We start from the raw sequence: 25400 nt of genomic DNA, 5'->3' as shown, positions 1-25400 counted from the left end.
TATATATATATATATATATATATATATATATATATATTATATACAAAAGGCTACTTTCAAATCAGCACAATCGTTTATATAACAGGCCGCCAGCATAGTTAACACACTAAGTTTGTAAGAACTGTTATTAAACTTAGCCCCACCACCACGTTAGTAAACGATTGCAAAATGCAGCCGACACCAGGTACGCATGCACATCACACGTATCACACAAGCAAAATAATCAGCCGCGTCAGTAAGCTGGTCTCATTTTGCGCTTGCGCAATGCACCAAGGATACAGATTTCTGGGGATATTGGATGTGTTCACTGAGATCATTCTGCGCAGATTCTGTGCAGCATCTGACCAACTTAGCCAATGATCTTCTAAGAACGATCTGCGTGAACGCACCCATTGGCTACATTGGTCAGATTCTGCGCAGAACGGTCTCTGTCAATGCACCCACTGATTTGGGCGCTACAACCGGTTGCTAGGATTCATTCGACAAAGTTATCTAGTATAATCAGGAAGTATCTGGTACAAACTAACTAATTATACACTGGAGGAATTGAGTGATAACAGATATTTAGCACATATCCTTCACGTTTATAATCCTTTCGATCTGCTATGACATTATACCCCCTTGATGATTTTGTTCACAAAAACTCCCAATTTTGATTGTGTTAAAAGAACAAAGAAATACAAGTTGATTTTAATGCAAAAAAAGTTCATTAATCTGGCTAGAATTTGGGGACAGCTGTGTTCCCTTCTTGTGTGTATACACTGCAAGACAGAACGAAATGCATTTTAGCTGCAGTCTCAATACAACACTGGTACACGCGCTTTATTAGTTTCCTCGGTAATGTTAGACATAACAACAAACACAGTGCATACATCGATTGTATCTCCCGCCCCCTTTCTCCTTAGTGATTAGTCTTGTCTGTATCGTTTGTGTTGGAGCCCGCCATTGACAGTGTTTGATCATTGAGCTGCTTTCATTGTATTTTTTTTTCAATTTGTTTATATTTTTACACTAATTAAATATCCACGACCATGGGGAAAACTGAGGAAGACGAGATAATAAGGATCGCTAAAAAGATGGACAAAATGGCGCAGAAAAAAAATGGGGTAAGATTTACTGCTGTAATTTGAATGGAGGATATAGACAGTTTTTTTCCCGTTCTTGCGCCGCTGTTATACTACTCGTAATCGGGGAAGTAAATTTGGTAAACACAGGTGAATAAGTAAACTACACCTACATATAAACATATAGAAGCACATATTTTCTTAAAATAATGTACCTTTTCAAGTAGAGTCATATCCACTCACTGGGACCGGTAACATGAACCCATGTTTTGTTTGGACACGACTAATGCAGATTTTGTCTGATATGCAAAATCCAAAGCACAGCATACACGCGCACTTATTATTTCAGAAAATATAATTTTGCGGTGTAATATTTCGAGAGTTATTCGCTTGATAGTATATACGTTCTCGTGTAATGTTTTGTGTTGTTACACCACACAGCTGTGTTGCCCAGTGGAGATCCCCGACCCTCGATTGTGAAGGCAGCCGAGTTAGCAGCTATACTGTTTGGTGAAAGCGACATTTGTGGTGGTGGCTTTTGTGTTGGACGTGTTGTTACTTTCAGATCACATAAGTAACCGTGTTCGTGTACAGTGTTACAATACAATCAACTATATACACGGACTGTAATGTATACTCCACTTAAAGCAGATTTGTTAAAACTCAAGATAACTTTTGTACTATATTGGTATAATCAACATACCAATTTAAAGTCACACGTGTATTCTTTGTCACACGTGTATTTGACAAAAAATGATGCACATAATACTACTGTTTGTTATTTACAACGGCGACCTCTTGTGCCTGCATTTACTAAAGCATGATTTATAAAACTAGTAATGGGAGGTTATTTTTTTAATCTTAAACTGTTAAAACCTTCAATAGGGGCGCACAACGGAATGTTAATAGCTCTTGCATAAATATTATGAGTGACATACTTATCAAGTGTACATTATATATGGAAGACAAACTCTTCAAAAATATGACCTGACCTTGCTGTAAGTAGTAGCAGGAAAGGAAGCTTGTGCCTCACAGCTGGAACTCCCACCTGGTGTTATAAACAAACTGGGATGTCAACAATGTCTGCGAGGTGAGTGGTCGGGTTGGAGAAGCTGGGCTCTCTCCCCCCCAGCACAGCCATGCAGCGAGGGACTGGCCGTGTCTCAGCTGCTGATTTTCATTAAATGCAATATCTGGGGGATAGGTGGCAGAGTGCCGATATGGAGCGCGTTAATTATTTATTATTATTTATTCATGGTTTGACGGCCTCGTCTTTTTGGGGGAGGTGGCCCATAGCCACGTCCTGTCTGCAGCACTGGGATGCATGTATCTGTTCATGTATTTCTAGCTGGCGTCGAGAACCCACGGACGAGACCTCCAGCCAAATTTATCTTTCACTCGGGCAGAGCGCCCTTCACAGTTCATAAATCATCTGCAGTTGCAATCGCTATCATCATCATTTGTTCATTGTCATTCATTCAAAGCGGATTCTCGTGCTGAATCTTGCTTTCTGAAACATCTCGCTGTCAGCTGCTGTAAAGTGGATTTGAGTAAATAATACAAATAACTGTAGAGTGTACCATTAAGAATTTCAGTCACACACACCTTACTTTTCCAAAGAAATGTCTACTATTGTAATTATGGTCAATCTTAGTATGTCTAAAATGTAATTTATTGTAGTGTGACCTATAGAGATCACATGACTCCTTATTCGTGTAGAGTGTAAAACTTGTCTAAAGAGGAAACATACAAATCAAACTTGTATATTTCATATATGCAGTAGTTGCACAGTATAAGTGGTGGAATTTGAAATATTTATAAAACATGGTTGCAAGAAAATGTTATTTTACCATAAAACAGTTATGGTTCTTGTAAAGCATGTTTCAATGAAACACATTTTATTAAACTACCGTAAAAGAGGGTTCAAAAGTGATGTGACATTTAACTAAATTTACTCACTGCTGCAATTTAAACAAACAAACAAACTTACTTAAATTTCTATTTAGCTAAGTGATTTAGTAATTATGCCCAGAATGTGTTTTGCTTGTTTAGTTCCATAGCTTTGTTAGCACAGATTTTCTTAATGTAAACTGCCAAGCTTTAAAAATAACCCCTTCAGTCAAGATTTTGAATTTGAAGACTGTTTTTCTTTACCTGTGTTACAGTCTGAAGCATTGGATCTTCTGAAGGAATTAAAGAATATACCCATGACTCTGGAATTGTTACAGGTAAATTAAAGTTGGTTATTTCTTATAATATTGCTACACAACGTTTTATACAGAACTGAGGGAGTGGTGGCTAATCTAACAAAGGTATACTCCTTCCACGCCTTCTGTAGTTTTACATGGTAAGCTGAATATCCTGCTTATGCCCAGCAGGAAAGAAACACAGGAGTGTAGAATGTGTTATGATTGAATACTCTTAATAAACGTCTGGTTCTTAAAGGAGAAAAAACTTGGCCTTTGACTAGCCCTTGTATTGGTTGTTCAGCAGACTTATTTGTATTGTAGATGAATGTATGGAGCATTTTTGTTTCGGATTGTATTAAAGTACTGTGTTATAGACTTTCTGTGCTGCAAAATTTACTTTGTCTAGCAGGGGTTTAAAAAATAAAATAAAAGCAGGATTTTGTCAGTGGTTTAGGGTCGGTGAAGAGAAGATTACTACTCCATGCCATGCAAACTGTTTCTCATGTAAAGTATCTGGTGCCAATACCACTAAACAGCATCTGTAGAAAAGGGTTTTTTAAAAATAAATTGTCTTGTGGGTCCACATGTGACTCGCCTGGTAAAGGCGCAGCAGCGTGGTGAGCGGGCAAGTCATACAGGAACAAGGTTGGGGTCAATTCCTTTTTTCAATTCCAATTCCATTTAAAATTTCTTTTTAAAATAAATTCCCAATTCCAATTGCCAGCCCTTTGTAACCAATTCCAGTTCCCAGCCCTTTTAATCACTTCCCTTTTAATCAATTCCAATTCTAAGTTGATTAAAAGGGAATGGGAATTGGAATTGATTTTTCAAAATAATTGGAAATGGAATTGGAATTGATCCCAACCCTGTCCAGGAATGCAATGTCTTTGCATTAAACAAACCACATTTTAGCAAGATTTATGACAGATGCATAATGTTTCCAATGTTCACTGGAACAAAATAACCCAAATGGATCTCCATGGCAACATGTGGCAGGGAAACAATTAACCAGGCCTCTGCCATGCAGGATTTACATTTTAAACAAATGTAATTTTAAATCTGGTTAAAAGGATAAAAACGCATATTGTAGCAATTTTTGTAGCTTTTAAAACTTACGTTTTGTTTTTCCTTGCGGGGAAAGTATCTTAAATATATTCTGCCTTGCTTATTGGGGTGTTCAAAGTCAGAAACTGGTAACGGTAACAGCTTGTTGTGTCTCGTCAGAGACCCCGGCCATAGGTTTATTAACGCATTCACTTGTGTTTTGTTTTTTTATCTAGTCTACAAGGATAGGGATGTCGGTGAATGCCATCCGCAAGCAAAGCACTGATGACGAGGTTACATCGTTAGCAAAGTCGCTCATCAAATCCTGGAAGAAGCTATTAGGTAACAGGGAAATAAACAGTATTGTGGTGGGGTAAGCGTTTATCTGTAAGGAGTTACAAACAAAATACACAACTGAGTTTGAATTAAAAACACATTCATTGCTGGAACTACCCAACATTGTGAAGTAATACTCTTGTTTTGGTACTTGTCATTAGTGTATACTAAATAAATATAGCTGCATTTTTACAAGAGAAAGACATTTAGATCTGCCAAGAGAAATTAATGTATAGTGCATTACCTTTTATGGTTTTAAGTGCCAACACCACAGTGAATTGTTATAAAGTCACATAAGCAGGATGACCCCTCCATATGTACTGTATCTACCTAGAGAGAGAAAAAATGAACGCTAGTGGAAAAATAAATGAGTAAATAAACAAAAAAATTACTGTCTGTGATGTGCTTAAAGTTCTAACTGTTGGTTTAACTTGGTTTTTAAATTACTTGTAATATTTTATGGCAATTTAAAAGTTTGTTAGGCAGGAGGAATGTATGATTTGTGTTAGGTCTATACTGTGGCCCCTTATATTAAAATGAGTAAAGGAACATTTTCAGTGACAAATTAAAAACAATATCCTTCTGATTAATTAGTTTCTTGCTAGATTTTTACCACATTAGTGTTTTATTTGTAAACAAAAATGCAGCCTCTGCGCTTCAAAATAAAGCCCTAGTTTGACAAGTGCTTTATTGGTTTTGTTCTGACTTTTTTGGCGAAGATGAACCAGGAGGAGCAGAGAAAGCACCAGAAGAGAAGAAAAAGGAGCCTGCCTCATTACCAGTCCCTGCACCTGCTTCATGTTCACAGAACAGTCCTGAACCAAGAGAAAAAAGGTACTGTTTAAACCATGGCATGTGTATATCAGTAAACTATCCTTTAGAGGATATATATATATATATATATATAAATTTTTTTTTTTTTTTTTTTTTCGCCACTTGTTAGATTTTTTTTTTTTTTTTTGGACAGAATTGTGTGTGGTTGTGCTTGTGCGTTACTGCTCACTTTGTCTCTCACTACACCAGCTCCATTCTTCCTGCCTGGCCGTCAGTTCTGTGTGTGTGAGGTGATTGCATCACTTTTGTGGAGGAGCGAGAATTAATCCTGCGCTTATAGTGTAGTCACCATGTATTCCTAGTGTGACTCCGATAGATTTTCATATATATATCCACCACACTAGATAGATCACAAAGAAACGCAACACTCAGGTATATGGATTTAATCTCAATATATTTTAACTTAGATATCAAACAAAACAATATCATATATATATATATATATATATATATATATATATATATATATATATATATATATATATATATATATATATATATATATAATATATATATATATATATATAGTATATATAATATATAAATATATATATATATATATATATATATTATATATATATATATATATATATATATATATATATATATATATATTTTTTATATATATATATATATTTTTATATATATATATATATGGCAGATATAAAGTATTTGGGCAGTTAAAAAAAAAAAGAGAAAAACCACAAAGAAAGTGATTTCTATAATTTCTAATTGTTCTATTTATAAGAATTGAGAGAGGGTCAAGAAACTCTCTACACCTAAACAAGATGAATGTCCATAAGCAAAATCCAAGATGCAAACCTTTGTTAAAAACATTTCGCAAAGAATGCAATTGGGAGTTTTACACTGAATACTTGAAGAAGTCTGATGATTTCTTCAGCCAAATTTTATGGTCAGATGAATCCAAATTTTGTGGTGGGACAAATATCTTAATATTGGAACGAATTCAGATGTTGGTATTCGCTAGAAATTACAAAAATACCTTGCACTTATTTACTGCCTCATTCGGAGGTTGGACAACAGTTTCAAACATGGCAAATGAAAAAGAGCTCTGTGTGATATGTGAGATTAATATATATATATATATATATATATATATATATATATATACACCACACACACACACACACACACACACACACACACGCACAGTACCAGTCAAAAGTTTGAGTGCACTTGCTGGAAAATAGGTTTTTTTCATAACTGACAATGTTTTACGTTGTGTAAGTTTCTGTAAATACTTGAAAATGAAAACACGTTACAATATACTAAACGAAACATAAGGAGTATCAAAGCAATATTCAAGAAAATTGGGAATTGTCTCTAAATCTTAGATTCCTCAAAATAGCCATCCTTTGCCTTAACAGCCCCACAAACATGAGGTATTCGGTTAACAAGTTTCAGCATGAAATCACCCGACATGTCTTCCCAGCTCTTCTGCAGCAATTCCCAGAGATGTAGGGCACTTGTGGGTAGCTTTGTTTTGACTCTTCTGTCCAGTTCGTCCTATACAAGTTCTATGGGATTGAGGTCTGGAGATAGACTGGGCAGGCCAGGTCATTAGATTGAGTTGTCCTTCACTTTCCTTCTTCGGCAGATAGTTCTTGCACAACTTTGAGGTGTGTTTCCGGTCATTATCTTGCTGAAGAATGAAGGACTGCCCAACTAGCCATAATCCTGATGGAATGGCATGCCTCTGAAGTATGCTATGATAGCCATGCTGGTTGAGATTGCCAAGGACTTGGTAAAGATCACTGACTCTGTCACCAGCAAAGCAATCCCAGACCATGCTTCTGCCTCCTCCATGCTTGACAGTGGGAACCACACATGCAGAACTCATGCGGTCACCCTCTCTGCGTCTTACAAATACTCGGCGGTTGGACCAAAATATTTCAAATTTTGACTCATTGGTCCATAAGACAGACTTCCAGTCCTCAAACGTCCAGTTTTTTTTGGCCCAGGCAAGTCTCTTCCTCTTATTCTGCACTCTTAACAGTGGTTTATTTGCAGCAATTCTTCCAGTTAGGCCAGCTTCATGCAATCTTCTTTGAACAGTTGATTTTGAAATATCTGTACTTCTAGTAGCATTTAGCTGAGCTTGTATTTCGGGGGCAGTTAATCCCCATTTCGCAGACTTGTGACTCGAATGAACTTATTCTCTGATTCTAAGGTCACCCTTGACCTTCCTGACCTTGTTTGGTTCTCATGAGTGCCAGTTTCTTCAAATCGTTTGATGGTCTTGGCCACAGCAGTTACAGACACTTGCAAAGTTCTTGCGATTTGTCTTAAAGATTGACCTTCGTCTTAATGTAATTACAGTCTTTTCTTTGCTTAACTGAGTGTATTTTGCCATTTTCTGCTCTCTTACATTCAGGAATGACAAACTTGTGCTTATGCTACCTATATTTATAGTAATCATAGACCTTGAAGTAACTTAACAAAATAGATGGTGAGTAAGTAGATTCAAGAAAATGCACAGAGTCCTTTTCTTCAGTCAGTTGTTAGGTTTATTGAAATATGCAGGGAGTCTGGTCCCAGGTACAGGACAAACAGAATACTCATCATTACAACGTTTGCATGACACTAAATACCCTTCTGTATAGATGGTCCACCTCCCCTTTCTCTGACACTTGTAGTGTAGTGTGACAACCTCAGAACTCAGTGCATTCTTCACACTCCTGGAGACAAAAGGTCCATACATCTGCCTTTTGTTATCTTCTTGCAACCCCTTTGATCCCAGTGGCATTATCTCTTTCGATCTCTGAAGTCTTTAGAGCCTGTGCTAATTGTAGTCCACAGCATTGTTATCTCGTTAGCTTGCAGTCAATATTGGACAAGAGCTTGTAGACACAACGTCTCTATCAATGGTTAGCAGTACCTGCAATTTGAACCAAACAGTCTGCTATCCTTAATATTAGTCTCTTTTCAGAAAAGAACACCAGTATAGCTCTGCCAGTCCACATGCATAGCATACTGCTAATCAATTCTCAATCCATGTTTTCCAACAGACCCTCACTTGTTAACAATAATTGGTGATAAAAGGTTAATTAGGTAACATGCTAGTTAACTCAGAGAACATCTGACAAAGACACTTTTATACTTAGGCCAGTGTTCTAACACCGTGTTATACACATTTCAGACTTTTAACTGACTTGGGCTTCAGACTGAAATCCCTTTGCATTTCATAGAAATTGACAAGATTTACATTTTCATTTAAAAATTAAATTATAAGTACATGTATCATATAATGAAATATGAAGTGTTTATATATAAGTTTATACAGTTAAAAGCATAGATAATCATGAAAAACCTGGTTTCAAGCAGGTGTACTCAAACTTTTGATTTGGTACTATATATATATATATATATATATATATATATATATATATATATATATATATATATATATATATATATATATATGTGTGTGTGTGTGTATGTAAGAGGATAAGCACAGCAGTTCTTGAGCCTTTATTTAAAAGTTTTAGGCAGCGAAAAGTAAACAAACCAGGGGTTGTATTCACAAAGCTTAAGTTAAGTCTAAGGCTGGTTAGAAATCATCAATTTGGACTTAAGTCTTATTCAGGAACAAGTCTTAATGGAATTTTGGTCTTAAGTAAGGTCTTAACTTCAAGACTAACCTGGAGGAGACTTAAGTCCAGATCTGCCATTGAAACAACTTTTTTGTTTCTTCCATGGCTCAACAGGTGAAAGTATATGATTTATTTGATGATCATCCAGATGAGAATTGCCCTAAGCAATTCTACCCTTAGACTGAATTGGGAGGCCAATACCTTTTTAACTGACAGTCAATTGAAACCCTAACAAATATTTGACCTACCGGTGTATCTCCATCAACTAACCGAAGCAACGCAATTCCAGCTTTGTTGCGGGTGATTTTTAATTTTTTTTTTTTTTTTTTTGCAGTATTAAATAAAAATATTGCAATATAAAATTGCAATGTAGATCATACCATTAACATTATAACTATACTTAGGTCTGTAAGTCTATGTTAAATGTATAAAAACAGCACCAAAAGCATGGCTTGAGTGGAATGAAGACTTCATTAGCAGAGGTAGAAATATACAAAATAATACCAGCTCCGTTGTAGTTTTGTGTTTATCCATAGTGGGTTTTTTTTTTTAGTTGTAGAGTAGCACGGTAACCCCAGTTTCTTGGTGACCAAACGTGTGTGAGTAGTACTGTTGTGTAAAAATGTAGCTTAAAATGAATGGTTGCATTTAAAAAATTTAGAACAAGACCAAAGCGAAAAATAAAAATATGTACACAAAATGTTTGTGTGTTGGACACAAAGAAAATTTTAATGAAGAGCTGTAATGTAGCAGAAAGCTCAATAATTAAACAAAAAAGGAAGTGAAAAGGTAACCGTATCAAGCTGAAATTCAATTCTTTGAACTTGAATAAACCAACGTTATCTTTCGCCAGTTAAGTCGTAGAGTGCCAGAATAAAGTGTTGAGTCAACACGTACATATTTATTTAGTCTGTTGCCTCTTAGCAGCCACAGCTATCTCAGGTAAAATAGATTAGGTTTACATTGTTTACAATCAGGCATTTAAAGATCATTCAATCAGCTGTTGCAGAGAAAACTTAAGTTTATTTCTCAAACTGACTATCTTAAGGTAACAGCAGAACACATAGAAATAACTGGGACTGTTTTGTACTGCTGAGAAAAAAATTAAACATTTAGTGAACTAAAAATTAAATACACTGCAGCTTACTTGATTGCAGTAAAAAAAAAAAAAAAAAAAAATAGCGCTCAGATTGTGCTAATGAAAATATCTAAAATGTGTTGACGTGCTTACTGTGGTATATTTAATATCATAAGTAATAGAATGAACTCGATGCAACTGAAACTTGTTTTTACTGAAAAATTAACAGTAACGTGTTATCGTAACAGCTGTCTGTGTTACAAGCTGTCAGATCAGGACTTCACGGCCATGCTGCGCTCAGCTTGGAATACTCCGGTAGTGGCAGCAGTACTGCGAACTCCGGCAGTGATGGTGGCATTGGCAGCAGTAATGCTGCCCTCAGCGCAGGACACCGGCAGTGGCATGTTCCGGCAGCTGCTACAGGTGGAGGTGGTCTCTTCACCACCCACCCTCCTTCTCTGTAGCCTGCGGCTCCCTTTTCATAGGCTGCCCAGGGCGGTGATGTGCAGGCATCCCCGGGCGATGGCGTATTGGCATCCCCAAGTGGTGGAGGCGGGAACAACAGGTAATCTCCTTTTGTCTCTGGAGACTGGTGTGACTCTCCCTCGGTCTCTGGAGACTTGGGCTTCCCTTTCTTGGGAGGTGGACTTGCAGGTTTCCCCTTCCCCTGAACTTGGGTCTGGCGTTGTAGTCCTGAGAGCTACGCATTACACGTACCAGTGTGGAGTAGTGGTTAGGGCTTTAGACTGTTGAGCTGAGGGTCATGGGTTCAATATCAGGGCACTGCTGCTATGTACCAACATTTTCTAGAATTTTTATGTAAAATAACTAATATTATTATTATTATAAATAGCCATTGTGCAGATGCAAAACCTGCCCCAACTGACTTTTATTTCACATACCTTACAATAAATACCTACCTTTTAAACTGAGAATAACATACTACTACTGAAAGAACTACCCACCAGACCTTTAAATACCTTTATTGGTCAAACAGTGTTAGAAGCAAATTTCAACTGTTTGACACAATGTTACAGGAGTCATCACAGTTGTAATTAAACACTTAATAAAATTTCAACTAAACATAGTTATAATGTGCAGTTTTCTGTAGGTTCTTTGTAGCTTTAACAAAGTTGGGAGGTTACGTTGTAACAATTAATCTTGATAAATCTTGTAACATTGTGTCAAGCAGTTGAATTGAATTCAAATTCTGGTGCCTTTGTATACAGTTGGGTTGTTCAGTGGTCCGCCCAACAGTGCTTTTTAATTGTTTCTACGTTACGTTTGCTGACCCCAAGCGCATTTATCTGTATTTCAGTTGGATCATTATTCTTATATACACATATGTACATACATATACACACATACACACAGCTCTGGAAAAAATTGAGACCACTGCAAATTTTTCTTAAATCAGCATCTCTACATGTATGGCAGCCATTCCATTCCAGTGTGTTGAATTCCAACACAGGCACACCTCATTCTACTGAATGAGGTACTGATTAGGGGATCACCTGAACCAAATCTTATTTAACGAGGAAAAGTATAAAAACCACTCCTGTGGTCATCACTATCCTCTTGCAATAGGACCAGCTGGATGGCAAAACAGTGCTAGTAGTACCTCAAAAGTAATTGGAAACCAAAAATAACTATTGACCATACCCAAAGAGTTGAAAAGGAAAGTTTTGAGTGAGGAAAAGAAGGGTTCACTTCTGGCTTTACTGGCAGAGGGATACAATGAGCGTCGGGTTGCTTCCATCCTTAAAATTTCAAAGACGGCGGTTCATAAGAACAAGGTCAAGCAGCACACATTGGGGACAACAAAGCTACAGACCGGCAGAGGGCGAAAACCACTCTCCACTGACCGGGATGACCGCCAACTCATTCGAATATCGCTCAGCAACCGTAGGATGACACCAAGTGACCTACAAAAAGAATGGCAAATGGCAGCTGGGGTGAAGTGCACGGCGAGGACGGTTCGAAACAGGCTCCTAGGGGCAGGGCTGAAGTCGTGCAAAGCTAGAAAAAAGCCCTTCATCAATGAGAAGCAAAGAAGAGCCAGGCTGAGGTTTACAAAAGACCATAAGGATTGGACCGTAGAGGACTGGGGTAAGGTCATCTTCTCTGATGAGTCCAGTTTTCATCTTTGCCCAACACCTGGTCGTCTTGGTTAGACGGAGACCTGGAGAGGCCTACAAGCCACAGTGTCTCGCACCCACTGTGAAATGTGGTGGAGGATCGGTGGTGATCTGGGGGTGCTTCAGCAAGGCTGGAATCGGGCAGATTTGTCTTTGTGAAGGACGCATGAATCAAGCCAAGTATAAGGTTGTCCTGGAAGAAAACTTGCTTCCTTCTGCTCTGACAATGTTCCCCAACTCTGAGGATTGGTTTTTCCAGCAGGACAGTGCTCCATGCCACACAGCCAGGTCAATCAAGGTGTGGATGGAGGACCACCAGATCAAGACCGTGTCATGGCCAGCCCAATCTCCAGACCTGAACCCCATTGAAAACCTCTGGAATGTGATCAAGAGGAAGACGGATGGTCACAAGCCATCAAACAAAGCCGAGCTGCTTGAATTTTTGCGCCAGGATTGGCATAAAGTCACCTAACATCAATGTGAAAGACTGGTGGAGAGCATGCCAAGACGCATGAAAGCTGTGCTTGAAAATCAGGGTTATTCCACCAAATATTGATTTCTGGACTCTTCCTAAGTTCAAACATTAGTATTGTGTTGTTTAAAAATGAATATGAACTTATGTTCTTTACATTATTCGAGGTCTGACAACACTGCATCTTGTTTGTTATTTTTACCAGTTGTCATTTTCTGCAAATAAATGCTCTAAATGACAATATTTTTATTTGGTATTTGGGAGAAATGTTGTCAGTAGTTTATAGAATAAAATAAAAATTTTCATTTTACCCAAACACATACCTATAAATAGTAGAAACTGATCATTTTGCAGTGGTCTCTTAATTTTTTCCAGAGCTGTGTGTGTGTATATATGTATGTATGTATGTATGTGTGTGTGTGTGTGTGTGTGTGTGTGTGTGTTATTTTTTATGTAATGTTACAATTAACTTCATTTTTGAATATACTTAAAATATGTATTTTTTATAATATAAATGAGGGCATATTAAAATAACAATGTGTTTGTATACACTACATTCTGTAAAAATATAGATATGTACAATAGGTTTAAACGGTACATTTGTAAAATCATATGAATACCTTGCAGGCTTTTTTTTGTTTTTTTTGTCAATTTCTACATGTAATAGTGTAAAACAAACCATGCAGAGGTGTTGTAGAACACATACATAATAAAATATTAGTTTAAATTGAAACAATTATTTCAGCATATTTTCTTTTATCGCGCTCTCATATTTGTATCCCTGCCACCACCAGTATGTAAGTTCCTTCACTTGTCAATAGAATAAATACCGTGCGCAACTTCAGACCTGTTGCCATCCCACAATTTGCATGCTAATTAAAATTTTAAGTAGGGCGTGACACTTTAGGAAATGCCCTGTGCATTCATCTCAATTTTCCTCCTGCAATTCTGGCCAAATTGCCGCTGCTTAGTAAATGAGGCCCTATATATTTAAACACAGCTGTTGAATGTGTGCACTGTCACATTCATGTTGAAACATAGCTGCAGTTTACTTCACTATCCAGGGGTGTGCAATTTGGGGGAGGGGACGGGACAAAATGCTAGAACAATCTACTTGCCCCCTCACCGTCGCACAAAACACTAAAAAAAGTAGAATATAACTTGTAGGATTTGGGTTTTAATTAACAATAAACACAATCAATCAATTAGTGATTTAACTGGTGGATCTAGCCTTGTAGCTTGACTGGTTCACTAAGTTCTTCAAGATACACAAAAGGTTCCCTGTGACCCCACCTCACCTCAACAAATGCATAACATACTTTAAAGTAATGTTCCTTTCAGTGCAGTTTGCAACACATTTGCTTGTAAATTTTAGTAACATACTAAGATAACAACTACAATAAGCAGTACTTAGGAGTTATTCAAATAAATAACTACCTGTTTTTTTTCCACTCTTTCTCTATAAGCTGAATCCAACTCCTGATGTACAGGTGTCTCACAGATACAACATCATTGCCAACTATTACTGCTGCTTTGTGGAAATCTGATTTTTCTTGATGTTTTTTTTCTGCTTTGTACCTGCTGAACCCCAGATTTTTAAAGGACTGGTGTATAACCTGTCTTGTTTCTCTGCATTTTGTACTGTGTTTCTACCATAATGCAAGCAGTATTTACAGTAGACTTCATCAAATTCAGCAAAGACAATGATTTTTCTTTTGTTTATTTCTATTATATTCTTAGTTTTTTTTTTTTTTTTTTTTTTTTTTTTTTTTTTAATGTACAACATTTTGCAGCTGTTTCTCCTCATCTAACATCTTGTCCCATGATGGCTGACTGGAACACTGCTGTTTCCCTGCACTACTCTCACTGAAAAATAAATACATAAATGAATGAATACATAAATTCATGAGGTTTACAATCTGTATTTTATTTTAAAATAATACAAATATTGTACAGTAGGCATTTTATTTCTATCATAAATATATTTGACAATCTTTGTTTTAGTTTCACAAATCATAAAAATATTTGACAATCTTTGTTTTAAATAAAAACAGTACATAAATAGCAAACTAGGTTAGCAACACTAAAATCAAAATTTAAAAATCATTAAAATTTTTTCCAGGGAAAGTTTGTCTCAGTGCTTTTAAACAGTAAACTTCAGGTGTTTTTTGTTTTTATTTTTAAAACATCCCAACAAGTACTGTACACACTTAACCATAAAGTTGACTCAGAAATAATTTTACTAATGTGTTTTTTTTTTTTTTTTTTTTTTTTTTTTGTGGTTGTAACTTTACTAGAATCGGATTGCAGATTCACAGTGAAATAAAAACAGTAAAAAATGCTGTTTTTTTTTTTTTTTTTTTTTTTTCTGTCTCCAGCTCCCTAATTATAAAAAATTTTTCTTTGACAATTTTAAGGTATAAGGATACAGTACATAAATAGCAAACTAGGTTAGCAACACTAAAATCAAAATTTAAAAATTTTTAAATATTTTTTTTTTTAGATTTTTTTTGTGTGTGAAAGTTTGTCTCAGTGCTTTTAAACAGTAAACTTCAGGTGTTTTTTGTTTTTATTTTTAAAACATCCCAACAAGTACTGTACACACTTAACCATAAAGTTGACTCAGAAATAATTTTATAAATTACACAACACTATTTTTTCTAATCCATTAATACCTTTTTTTTTTTGTTTTTTTTTTTTTTTTTTTTTTGTGGTTGTAACTTTACTAGATTCCGTTCTGTTCCACTCTTCCTGTGCAGCTATAGCCCGCTGGCGAAGGTTGGTTGGTCGCAGTTCTCTTCTGTGGATGGCACTGGCGATTTGGTCCCACAGATGTTCTATTGGACTGGCCATGGCAAGACCTTGAAGTCATGCAATTATAATACTAGCACTTTGTGGTCTTGCATTGTCCTGCTGGAAAATTGATACTTCCGGATTGGCTTACAGGAATGGAAAAACTGTTGCCTCAGGGACTTTGTCAATGTATCACTGAGCAATAAGGTTGTCCTCTGTCTGCACCAAAGGCGTTCTTGTGTTAAAGGAGGTTCCTTAAAGTCATGTATTTTCGAATGGTTATTTGTACAGGTTTTTAATCAACTAATTTTGACAATTTTAACACAAATACCAAACACTGAGCACCTGGTGTTTTTATGAAATCACATGACTTGAGCTCAGTATTGTGTTATCCCAAGGAACAGTACTACTCAAACACACAAACAATCAACAAACCTATATGCTCCTTCTTTTAAAATGTAAATAACATGTATGTGCCCAATGAGCTATTGATGTAAAACTTGGACTGTTGCGTTTTCTCTGTGCATCAGTGTGTGTGTATGTACCTTATAGAAACGGCATAAGTAATTCAGCATTCCAGCAACGTCATTAAAGGTTGTGTTATTGGGTAATATGTTTGTATTATTATTATTATAATAATAACAGTAAAATCCCCTAAAGACAGCCCTGTAAATATCAGAACACAAGTGTGTATTAAGGTAGGCTTGCAGTACAATAAAAAAAAAAAAAAAGGGTTTACAAATATAGACAGTTGTACTTTCAGTGCTCTATAATAGAATATACAGGTTATCTAGCTGTAAATATATTTTCAAAAAGGAAAGAAATTATTTACAAAACACTTTGTTAATGCATCAGTTAGGGTTGATATTAAAACGACAAAAGTAGGAAAATGCGATATTAGGGTTTTTAGCCCTAACTCTGCATTTACTGCCACCCCCTTACAAGCAGTGGAAGGGGCAAGGCAACACAAGCAACCACAAACAACCATCATCAGTTAAGACAAACAACATACAAGTCTCTGCAGATAACTCAAGAGACATCCATCATCATGGTCCACTAGGTGTGTGAGGTCTACTGTCATGCCAGTGTGTTGGGGGGTCATGTATATCTGGGCAGTGCTTTTGCAGGTCTGGTAGGAGACAGATGTACAGTAGTGGCACCAACATCACACTATACCTCTAGGAATTACACTGCCGTGATCAGTGTCCATATGTTTGATGTGCATCAGTTTGAGGGAATGGGGAACTCCATGCAGGGCAACATGAGGGGAAGTCTATATGTATTATAAATTGTGACACACAGATGCATGACAGGACTACCAATAGTGCTGTAATATGAATCTGGTTCCTAGCATAACTTAGTTGTATGGAATTGCATATATTCAATGGCATAATACAGTCTTTTGCAAGGAAGGGGTGATTGGCCTACATTAGTATTCATAGTAACATGGATTGGGGGAATGGGAGCACTTTAAGAACAGGACACCCATGCAGTAGATGTATGACACAGTTATACTGTCACCTGCAAACATGGAAGTGTATGAGGTACACTGTTACAGAACTGTTTACATGGGCAAGTGAAATGTGCATTGTCATGTCGGTTGGAGAGGGCAGCACCAACATCACGGATCAAGCAAAAGTTGTTCAGTGTCATACTGGATGAGAAACAGAATACAGTTTAGTGGGAGGGTGGCCTCACTGTCACAGGCTGTATACATTGGTAGTCCGTCGCGTGTCCGACTGTGGTGGCGCCAGAGGAAGGCGGATATTGTAAAAAGGAAGGGGGTTGGCAATTGCTTCCAACTAGTATTTCTAATTGGTGCAACCGAAAGATTGACACTGGGGCAGGTGTTATCCTTGGTCGATCTGGCTCTTCAGTGGCGCACTCTGTGTCCATGCTGTAATAGGTGTGGCATGGTGTAGTCCATGTGGGAAGAGAGTTAATGACGTGTTTTTTTTTATATTTTTTAATAAAATGGCATCTCTAAACAAAGGAATGAGGCGAAGCAACATTTGGAAGTAGTTTGAGGAACCGGACGAGAAAACCGTGGTATGTAAATTATGCAAAACGAAATTGGCGTTCCACAAAAATACAAGTTCAATGCTTCACCTACATTTATGTGATCAGGAGTTTTGTAGGCTCAGTAATTCAAGTTTAAAGTTGCAGAACGTACCGGTACATTCGTACTCCCTGGGGAGTTTTGTACTACTCAAAGGGTTGAGTATACTTGAGTAGTTTTATGTTTACAGCGCTCACTCCATATAGCAAAAGACAATCAAACCTGTCATATTAATCGTAATGGTAAAATCTCAACATATTGTATAAATCTCACAATTCACATAGGTTACATTCAGATCCCCCCCCCCCAAAAAAAAATCAAAGTGGATTTTATTGTATAACACTTTGTTTTTAAGACAAGTGTCATTGAATTTCCAGACTTGGCGTCGTATAAGGTGTTGGATTTCGAGATGTGATGAAAGCTGTTGAGTCATGCTGTGCTGATGAGTAAAACAGTAGTAGTGAGGCTGTGTGCTGCAACTGTTCATACAAAACTTTCAAAGCGAGAAAAAGTTGCGATTACCACAGACTCGTGGACCACATTCTCCAGTCTTGTTTATATATTCGAACTGCTGCACTAAAACAAAAGACCTCCGAGGCACACTTCAAACAAGTAGGCTAGGCATCCTTATTTAACAACTTAATGCAAAGCTTGTGTGAATACGTTAGTTTGAATGCGTTATGTTATTTAGTAATACTTGACCATATACAATTAACTGCACAAGAAAGGAAACTGTATATTCATCACTTAATACAGTTGATTGTGTGTTAGATTGGCATTTTAAAATAGGGCTTGTGGCAATGTTTGGGAGGTTTATGTACACTAGTATGTAGAGGAGAGTGGCGACAGATTCGAGTACTCAGAAATTGTAATGCTCGAGCACTAGCAATATGTTTCACAAAAATCCCACGCTTGCTATCAAAGACTGCAAACTTTGAATTTCTAAGGCAGACCTATTAATATCAGTCACAGTGGTCTTTCCAATTCCAAAATCTTGTGTTGTTTTAACCCTGGTAACTCCCTTTTCCAGAAGTGATAGTATTTAAGTTACTTATTATTATTATTATTATTATTATTATTATTATTATTATTATTATTATTACATAATAATTAATAATAATAATAATTATTATTATTAATTTAATAACAACTATGGACTATGACTATTCTAAAAACATTATATTATCTGAAAATGTGTTGAATATGTATACATTGTAGTTTTATCTTGACTGACAACTTGAATTACAACCATTGATTGAAGAGGACATTTTAAATATAAAGATTTCAATGTATACTTTGGTGTGTACGTGTTTTTTTTTTTTTTTTTTAGTTTTTTTTTTTTTACTTTGTAGTTGAGTCTTTGAGATGTTAAAACGTTATTTGCTTATTTAGGGTTTCTTTGCCTACAAAATACTAACCAGGGCTGTCAGTATACGTAAGAGTATAATATAAAGAGTGTGTGTGTGTGTATGTAGATATGGTTTAAACACTGACACTGCATAGAATTTAAGTATTCATTATACGTGTTTATTCAGCGGTACTGTTTTGTTACCCATGTTCTAATTAATATCTCTTGATTCTTTCCAGATGACTATATTGCTATTGGTGCCGATTGCGAAGAACTTGGAGCCCAAATTGAGGACTATATCCTTTCTGTCTGAAATACTTTGATTAAAATCCTCAAAGCAGAGATTGTCAACTTTACCCGTTTCACACCTCCTTTGCCTATACCTTACACAGTATCTTAAAGTGATTGTAGCTAAACAAATAGTTCCATCGAACTTTTTGCCACGCATATCCATTCTGAAATGTGCAGTTTTGTAAGAAACACATGTTTCAGCAAACATGTATTTTCATTTTAAAACATGACATCTGTACACACTAGGTTAAATAAATCTGTTTGTAGGACATGCTTTAAGATTGACTTGCACTTCCTGGATCCTTTCACTTTAGGACCTTCTTCCCTGCCAGTAGCCAACCAGCTTCTTCCCCCAATGACCATTTGAATGAGATTGAGCAAGAAACCAGTAACATACTTCCTGTCAGTGGACTGACATTTTTCTTTAACCTAGTGAAGTACTAGATGTCCTGTTCTAAAATGAAAACACGTTTGCTAAAACTGAACATAGGAAACTTATATAGTGAATACAAGTCCATGACAGGCTATATAAATTATTTTGCTAGCTGCAACCACTAACAAACCCGTTTTGTGATGAATAACATACTACTTTAACCTACTCTTACTTTTAACACTGTGCAAATCATCATTATGGTAGTATGAGTCTTTCATAACACTAAGATGTTTCTCACCATTGGTAACAATTCTGTTGGTTACATTTCTATAATAACCATCTTTGTGACCTAGTAAGCTGCAATATTGATAGCAAAAAAGGAGAGAACTCAAGAAAAAAAAAGTTGGTGTGCTACTTAAATTGTTTGCAGAGTTTGTATGTCAGCCCAGTAAATTAAACTGGAATGTTTCTTGAGCTACCAAATTGGTCCCCTATAGCTTTTTTGATGTATACTGTTTATATGACATTTCTATGCTTTACTTTTAAACAACAGAAAGATGATAGCTGAGAAAATGCTAGGAATTTAATTCAATGTGAACCGATAAATTCCTTGACCAGTCTGCACGTATCTTTCAAGAATTCAAAAACATTGACATGAAGTACAAAAACAGGGTTCGGAGTAGGATCGCGAATCTGAAGGATATTAAAAACCCCAATCTTAGAAGGAATGTCCTTTGTGGAAGTGTTGCTCCAGATAGAATGGCCAGGATGACGGCAGAGGTGAGGCGAAAACGTGCTATTCAAAAGCCGTGTTTGGTCGTGTTCATGGGTGTTCTCTGTGAAAAAACAAGTTTAAACAGAACAGGACAACAGTGTTGAAGTAGGCAGATTTATTGATTAGTTTTATAACATTGAATACATTAGGACACCCTCATTGGCAGGAAGGTGCATCAGCTACCAGCCACCGGATGGGCACCAGTATCGACCAGCCAGTTAGCAAGATTAGTGAGAGTCATGGAGAGTAATTGACATATTAGAAGCAACAGTAGTATGACATATATAACATTATGACATTAAATCCGACATTAGAATTACATTAAAATTGTTCTCTGGCTCCTGGACTACCTGCGACCAGCCTAATGTTGATCCAGATATTAATTTCGACTTGATCCCTCATCCGAACTGTATCCTAGGGAGAAAAGCCCCCCCCCCCCCCCCCCCCCCCCCCCCCCCCCCTTCTTCTCTCAATCCCCACCACACCAGAACCCAGCAAAACAAAACAGCAATATAAAGTTTATGGGTGGGTGTGACAGAGGGTTTTCTTGAATGACATTGGACGAAGAAAGCAGGTAAGTACTCTCAGACTAAGCCATTTATAGTAGGTAGGGGGTTTGTCCCACTCTGTCTGAACTACAGAAGGCTTACATTTTTTTTGCCTGAAGGGTGAGCACTTAAAATACAGCCAGTGGGGTCTGTTCAATCGCTCTAAGCAATGAAAGATCTAAATACTGGCACTTCATTGTAATTTGAGAACCAAGGTTATGAAAAACTAACAAAGTATGTAATTCTCTTAGGTGCATTTCAGTCTGTACAAACATGTAAAATACCAGAGGGTCCTATTTTTGTGATTTTAAATGTGATATTTATATTTACCACAGTATACATCATTTGCCCCAGGGTTGTGTTTTTTTCAATTGCCATATGGCCTCAGTACAGGGCTACCATATGGGTTTGCCTTGGTGCTTGGGTCTGTTTAGTATAGTTAGATGAATTGACAGTATCGTACCAACCCTTTGTGGAAAAGAGTTTGCACTTGCCTCATCAAGAAGAATATAAATCTGAACAAATATTACCTGCAGGATATGGCCAGCGATGAACTTAAGGAGATGAGAAAGAACCTCACCAAAGAAGCAATCAGAGACCATCAAATGGCAAAGACAGGAGGCACCCCGTCTGACATGTTCTGTTGTGGGAAATGCAAGAAGAGGAATTGTACATATACACAGGTATCTGCTTTTATAAACAGATGAGAATAGGGTAGGTGATGCGGGGGGAGGTATTGATTTATATCAGTCTTTTGTACAAGTTCCTAATTTTGTTGTTCAGTAGAGTATGAGATGATGCAGTAAGAAAATATTTTTGTTTTTTATATTGTATTTAAAAAACAAAAAAAGGTGGAATCGTGGAGGTGGTCATACTTCTATCTGTCGCACTTTACATTTTTCCATGTATCTGGAAAACTGCTTTTGCAATTGTGATTAAGCTTGATGTTAACAGAATTTAGCATTAGTTATATACGTTACGTTGGGTGCCAATTAGATATATGAAGGTGTTTACATACAGTACTGTGTTTTTTGTGATTGATTAACTGATTCCCTGGTTCGTGTTTTGCAGGTTCAGACCCGTAGCGCTGATGAACCTATGACCACATTTGTTTTCTGTATTGAATGTGGAAACAGGTGGAAGGTAAGAGTTAAAGTTATTTGTGTGTGTATGTACACGTTACGCAGGAGAGAAAAAGAACTTCTGTTATAAAGGGCAGTCAGTAATTTGTTTTCTATTATAGATGATTGTGGTTTATATAAAATGGCAAGGCACACTTTCATATCATCCTAACACATTGTTGTCATGATTTGTTTGCATTAGCAACGTGTATAATATGTAACTGTCACATGATTTGATTGGCTCTTGTAATGCTTTATTTTATTTGCATAAGTATTCAGACCTGTCAACTCAATATTTGGTGGAAGCACCTTTGGCAGCAATTACAGCCGCAAGTCTTGTTGGGTAAGTCTCTACCAACTTGGCACGTCGGCTTGGTGCAATTTGTGCCCATTGGCAGACTTGCTCAAACTCTGTCAAGTTGCTTGGGGATCGCTTATGGACAGCAGTTTTCAAGTCTTTCCACAGTAGGATTCAGGTCAGGACTTTGACTAGGCCACTCAAGGGTATTCACTTTCTTATTCTTTGGCCTTGTGCTTTGGATCATTGTCCTGCTGAAAGGTGAACTTTCACCCCAGTTTTAAGTCTTTAGCAGACTGAAACAGGTTTTCCTCTAGTATTTGCCTGTGTGTGTGTGTGTGTGTGTGTGTGTGTGTGTGTGTGTGTGTGTGTGTGTGTGTGTGTGTGTGTGTGTGTGTGTGTGTGTGTGTGTGTGTGTGTGTGTGTGTGTGTGTGTGTGTGTGTGTGTGTGTGTGTGTGTGTGTGTGTGTGTGTGTGTGTGTGTGTGTGTGTGTATATATATATATATATACATACACATATACAGCTCTGGAAAAAATTAAGAGACCACTGCAAATTTTTCTTAAATCAGCATCTCTACATGTATGGCAGCCATTCCATTCCAGTGTGTTGAATTCCAACACAGGCACACCTCATTCTACTGAATGAGGTACTGATTAGGGGATCACCTGAACCAAATCTTATTTAACGAGGAAAAGTATAAAAACCACTCCTGTGGTCATCACTATCCTCTTGCAATAGGACCAGCTGGATGGCAAAACAGTGCTAGTAGTACCTCAAAAGTAATTGGAATAAAAAAATAACTACTGACCATGCCCAAAGAGTTGAAAAGGAAAGTTTTGAGTGAGGAAAAGAAGGGTTCAATTCTGGCTTTACTAGCAGGGGGATACAGTGAGCGTCGGGTTGCTTCCATCCTTAAAATTTCAAAGACGGCGGTTCATAAGAACAAGGTCAAGCAGCACACATTGGGGACAACAAAGCTACAGACCGGCAGAGGGCAAAAACGACTCTTCACTAACTAGGATGACCGCCAACTCATTAGAATGTCACTCAGCAACCATAGGATGACATCAAGTGACCTACAAAAAGAATGGCAAACGGCAGCTGGGGTGAAGTGCACGGCGAGGACAGTTCGAAACAGGCTCCTAGGGGCAGGGCTGAAGTCGTGCAAAGCTAGAAAAAAGCCCTTCATCAATGAGAAGCAAAGAAGAGCCAGGCTGAGGTTTGCAAAAGACCATAAGGATTGGACCGTAGAGGACTGGAGTAAGGTCATCTTCTCTGATGAGTCCAATTTTCAGCTTTGCCCAACACCTGGTCGTCTAATGGTTAGACGGAGACCTGGAGAGGCCTACAAGCCACAGTGTCTCGCACCCATTGTGAAATGTGGTGGAGGATCGGTGATGATCTGGGGGTGCTTCAGCAAGGCTGGAATCGGGCAGATTTGTCTTTGTGAAGGACGCATGAATCAAGCCAAGTACAAGGTTGTCCTGGAAGAAAACTTGCTTCCTTCTGCTCTGACAATGTTCCCCAACTCTGAGGATTGGTTTTTCCAGCAGGACAATGCTCCATGCCACACAGCCAGGTCAATCAAGGTGTGGATGGAGGACCACCAGATCAAGACCCTGTCATGGCCAGCCCAATCTCCAGACCTGAACCCCATTGAAAACCTCTGGAATGTGATCAAGAGGAAGATGGATGGTCACAAGCCATCAAACAAAGCTGAGCTGCTTGAATTTTTGCGCCAGGAGTGGCATAAAGTCACCCAACATCAATGTGAAAGACTGGTGGAGAGCATGCCAAGACGCATGAAAGCTGTGATTGAAAATCAGGGTTATTCCACCAAATATTGATTTCTGAACTCTTCCTAAGTTAAAACATTAGTATTGTGTTGTTTAAAAATGAATATGAACTTATTTTCTTTGCATTATTCGAGGTCTGACAACACTGCATCTTTTTTGTTATTTTGACCAGTTGTCATTTTCTGCAAATAAATGCTCTAAATGACAATATTTTTATTTGGAATTTGGGAGAAATGTTGTCAGTAGTTTATAGAATAAAACAAAAATGTTCATTTTACCCAAACACATACCTATAAATAGTAAAACCAGAGAAACTGATAATTTTGCAGTGGTCTCTTAATTTTTTCCAGAGCTGTATATATATATATATATATATATATATATATATATATATATATATATATATATATATATATATATAGCAAGTTTTGCTTTGTGGATGAGGAAAAAAGATAGAAGAATTAGATGTCTACAGTTATTTATTTATTTATTTTATTTTTTTTGCAAAATAAAGCCCTTTCTTAACTGACAGGATATCTGTGTTTTACAGAAAACAAGAACACAGAGTGAGCGACAAGTACACCTCAATAATAATAATAACTGTGACGACTGTTCTTAGCAGCAACTAAATCGGAAACAAAACAACATAACAGGGCTCTACAGTGCGACTAATTGTCGCATATGCGACTAAACATTTGTGCAAAAGTACGTTTTAATTTAGAAACATGTGTGCCACTAAAAAAAAATTTAAAATCACATTTGATTTGAAATTGTTGTCATTGTTTCCCTTCTCCCTAGTTCTGTTGAAGAGTAGAGCATTGTTCCTATGGGCAAAGACGAATACAGCTGGACCAGGACTTCACGAATACTCATTTTGTACCTGTGTTTGTAAACTAGAGCAGACATAGACATTTTATATCTAGAGGAACCTGGTGTATACAGATGGCCACAGAGAAAAACACATTTTAATTCAGTTATTGCTTCATCTGAACCATTTATTGTATTTTAATTAGTTAGAATTCCATGTTGATTGATGTTAAAGCATTTTTTATATGTAGTTTAACATTAAAATTTGATCAATAGCTGGTGCTTTATGCTTTGTCTGTTTTCCTTTGAAAGAATTCAGAGTTGTGAGCACTGATCTGGTGAATGATCACAACTTGAAATGTTCAATCATACAATGAGGTAAATCTATGTAATGAGAAATAAAGTGAAGCTGACAAACA

The 25400-nt window shown here is 37.1% G+C and overlaps 1 protein-coding gene across 1 annotated transcript; it reads left to right on the top strand.

Moving 5' to 3' along the window:
• Window positions 1–337: 337 nt before the first annotated feature.
• On the top strand, window positions 338–25400 carry LOC121309424 (transcription elongation factor A protein 1-like). The gene is made up of 11 exons (XM_041242344.1): window positions 338–1106; window positions 3230–3292; window positions 4534–4639; window positions 5353–5467; window positions 10408–10724; window positions 17591–17611; window positions 19209–19265; window positions 20259–20413; window positions 21493–21639; window positions 22028–22099; window positions 24973–25400. The coding sequence occupies exons 1-11, from the start codon at window positions 1032–1034 to the stop codon at window positions 24979–24981; spliced, it is 1137 nt and encodes a 378-aa protein (XP_041098278.1). The 5' UTR covers window positions 338–1031; the 3' UTR covers window positions 24982–25400.

Source organism: Polyodon spathula, chromosome 3 (genome assembly GCF_017654505.1).
Source record: "Polyodon spathula isolate WHYD16114869_AA chromosome 3, ASM1765450v1, whole genome shotgun sequence".
Lineage (NCBI taxonomy): Eukaryota > Metazoa > Chordata > Actinopteri > Acipenseriformes > Polyodontidae > Polyodon > Polyodon spathula.
Note: the sequence above shows the minus strand (reverse complement) of the source record. Positions and strands in the feature narration are given on the sequence as shown.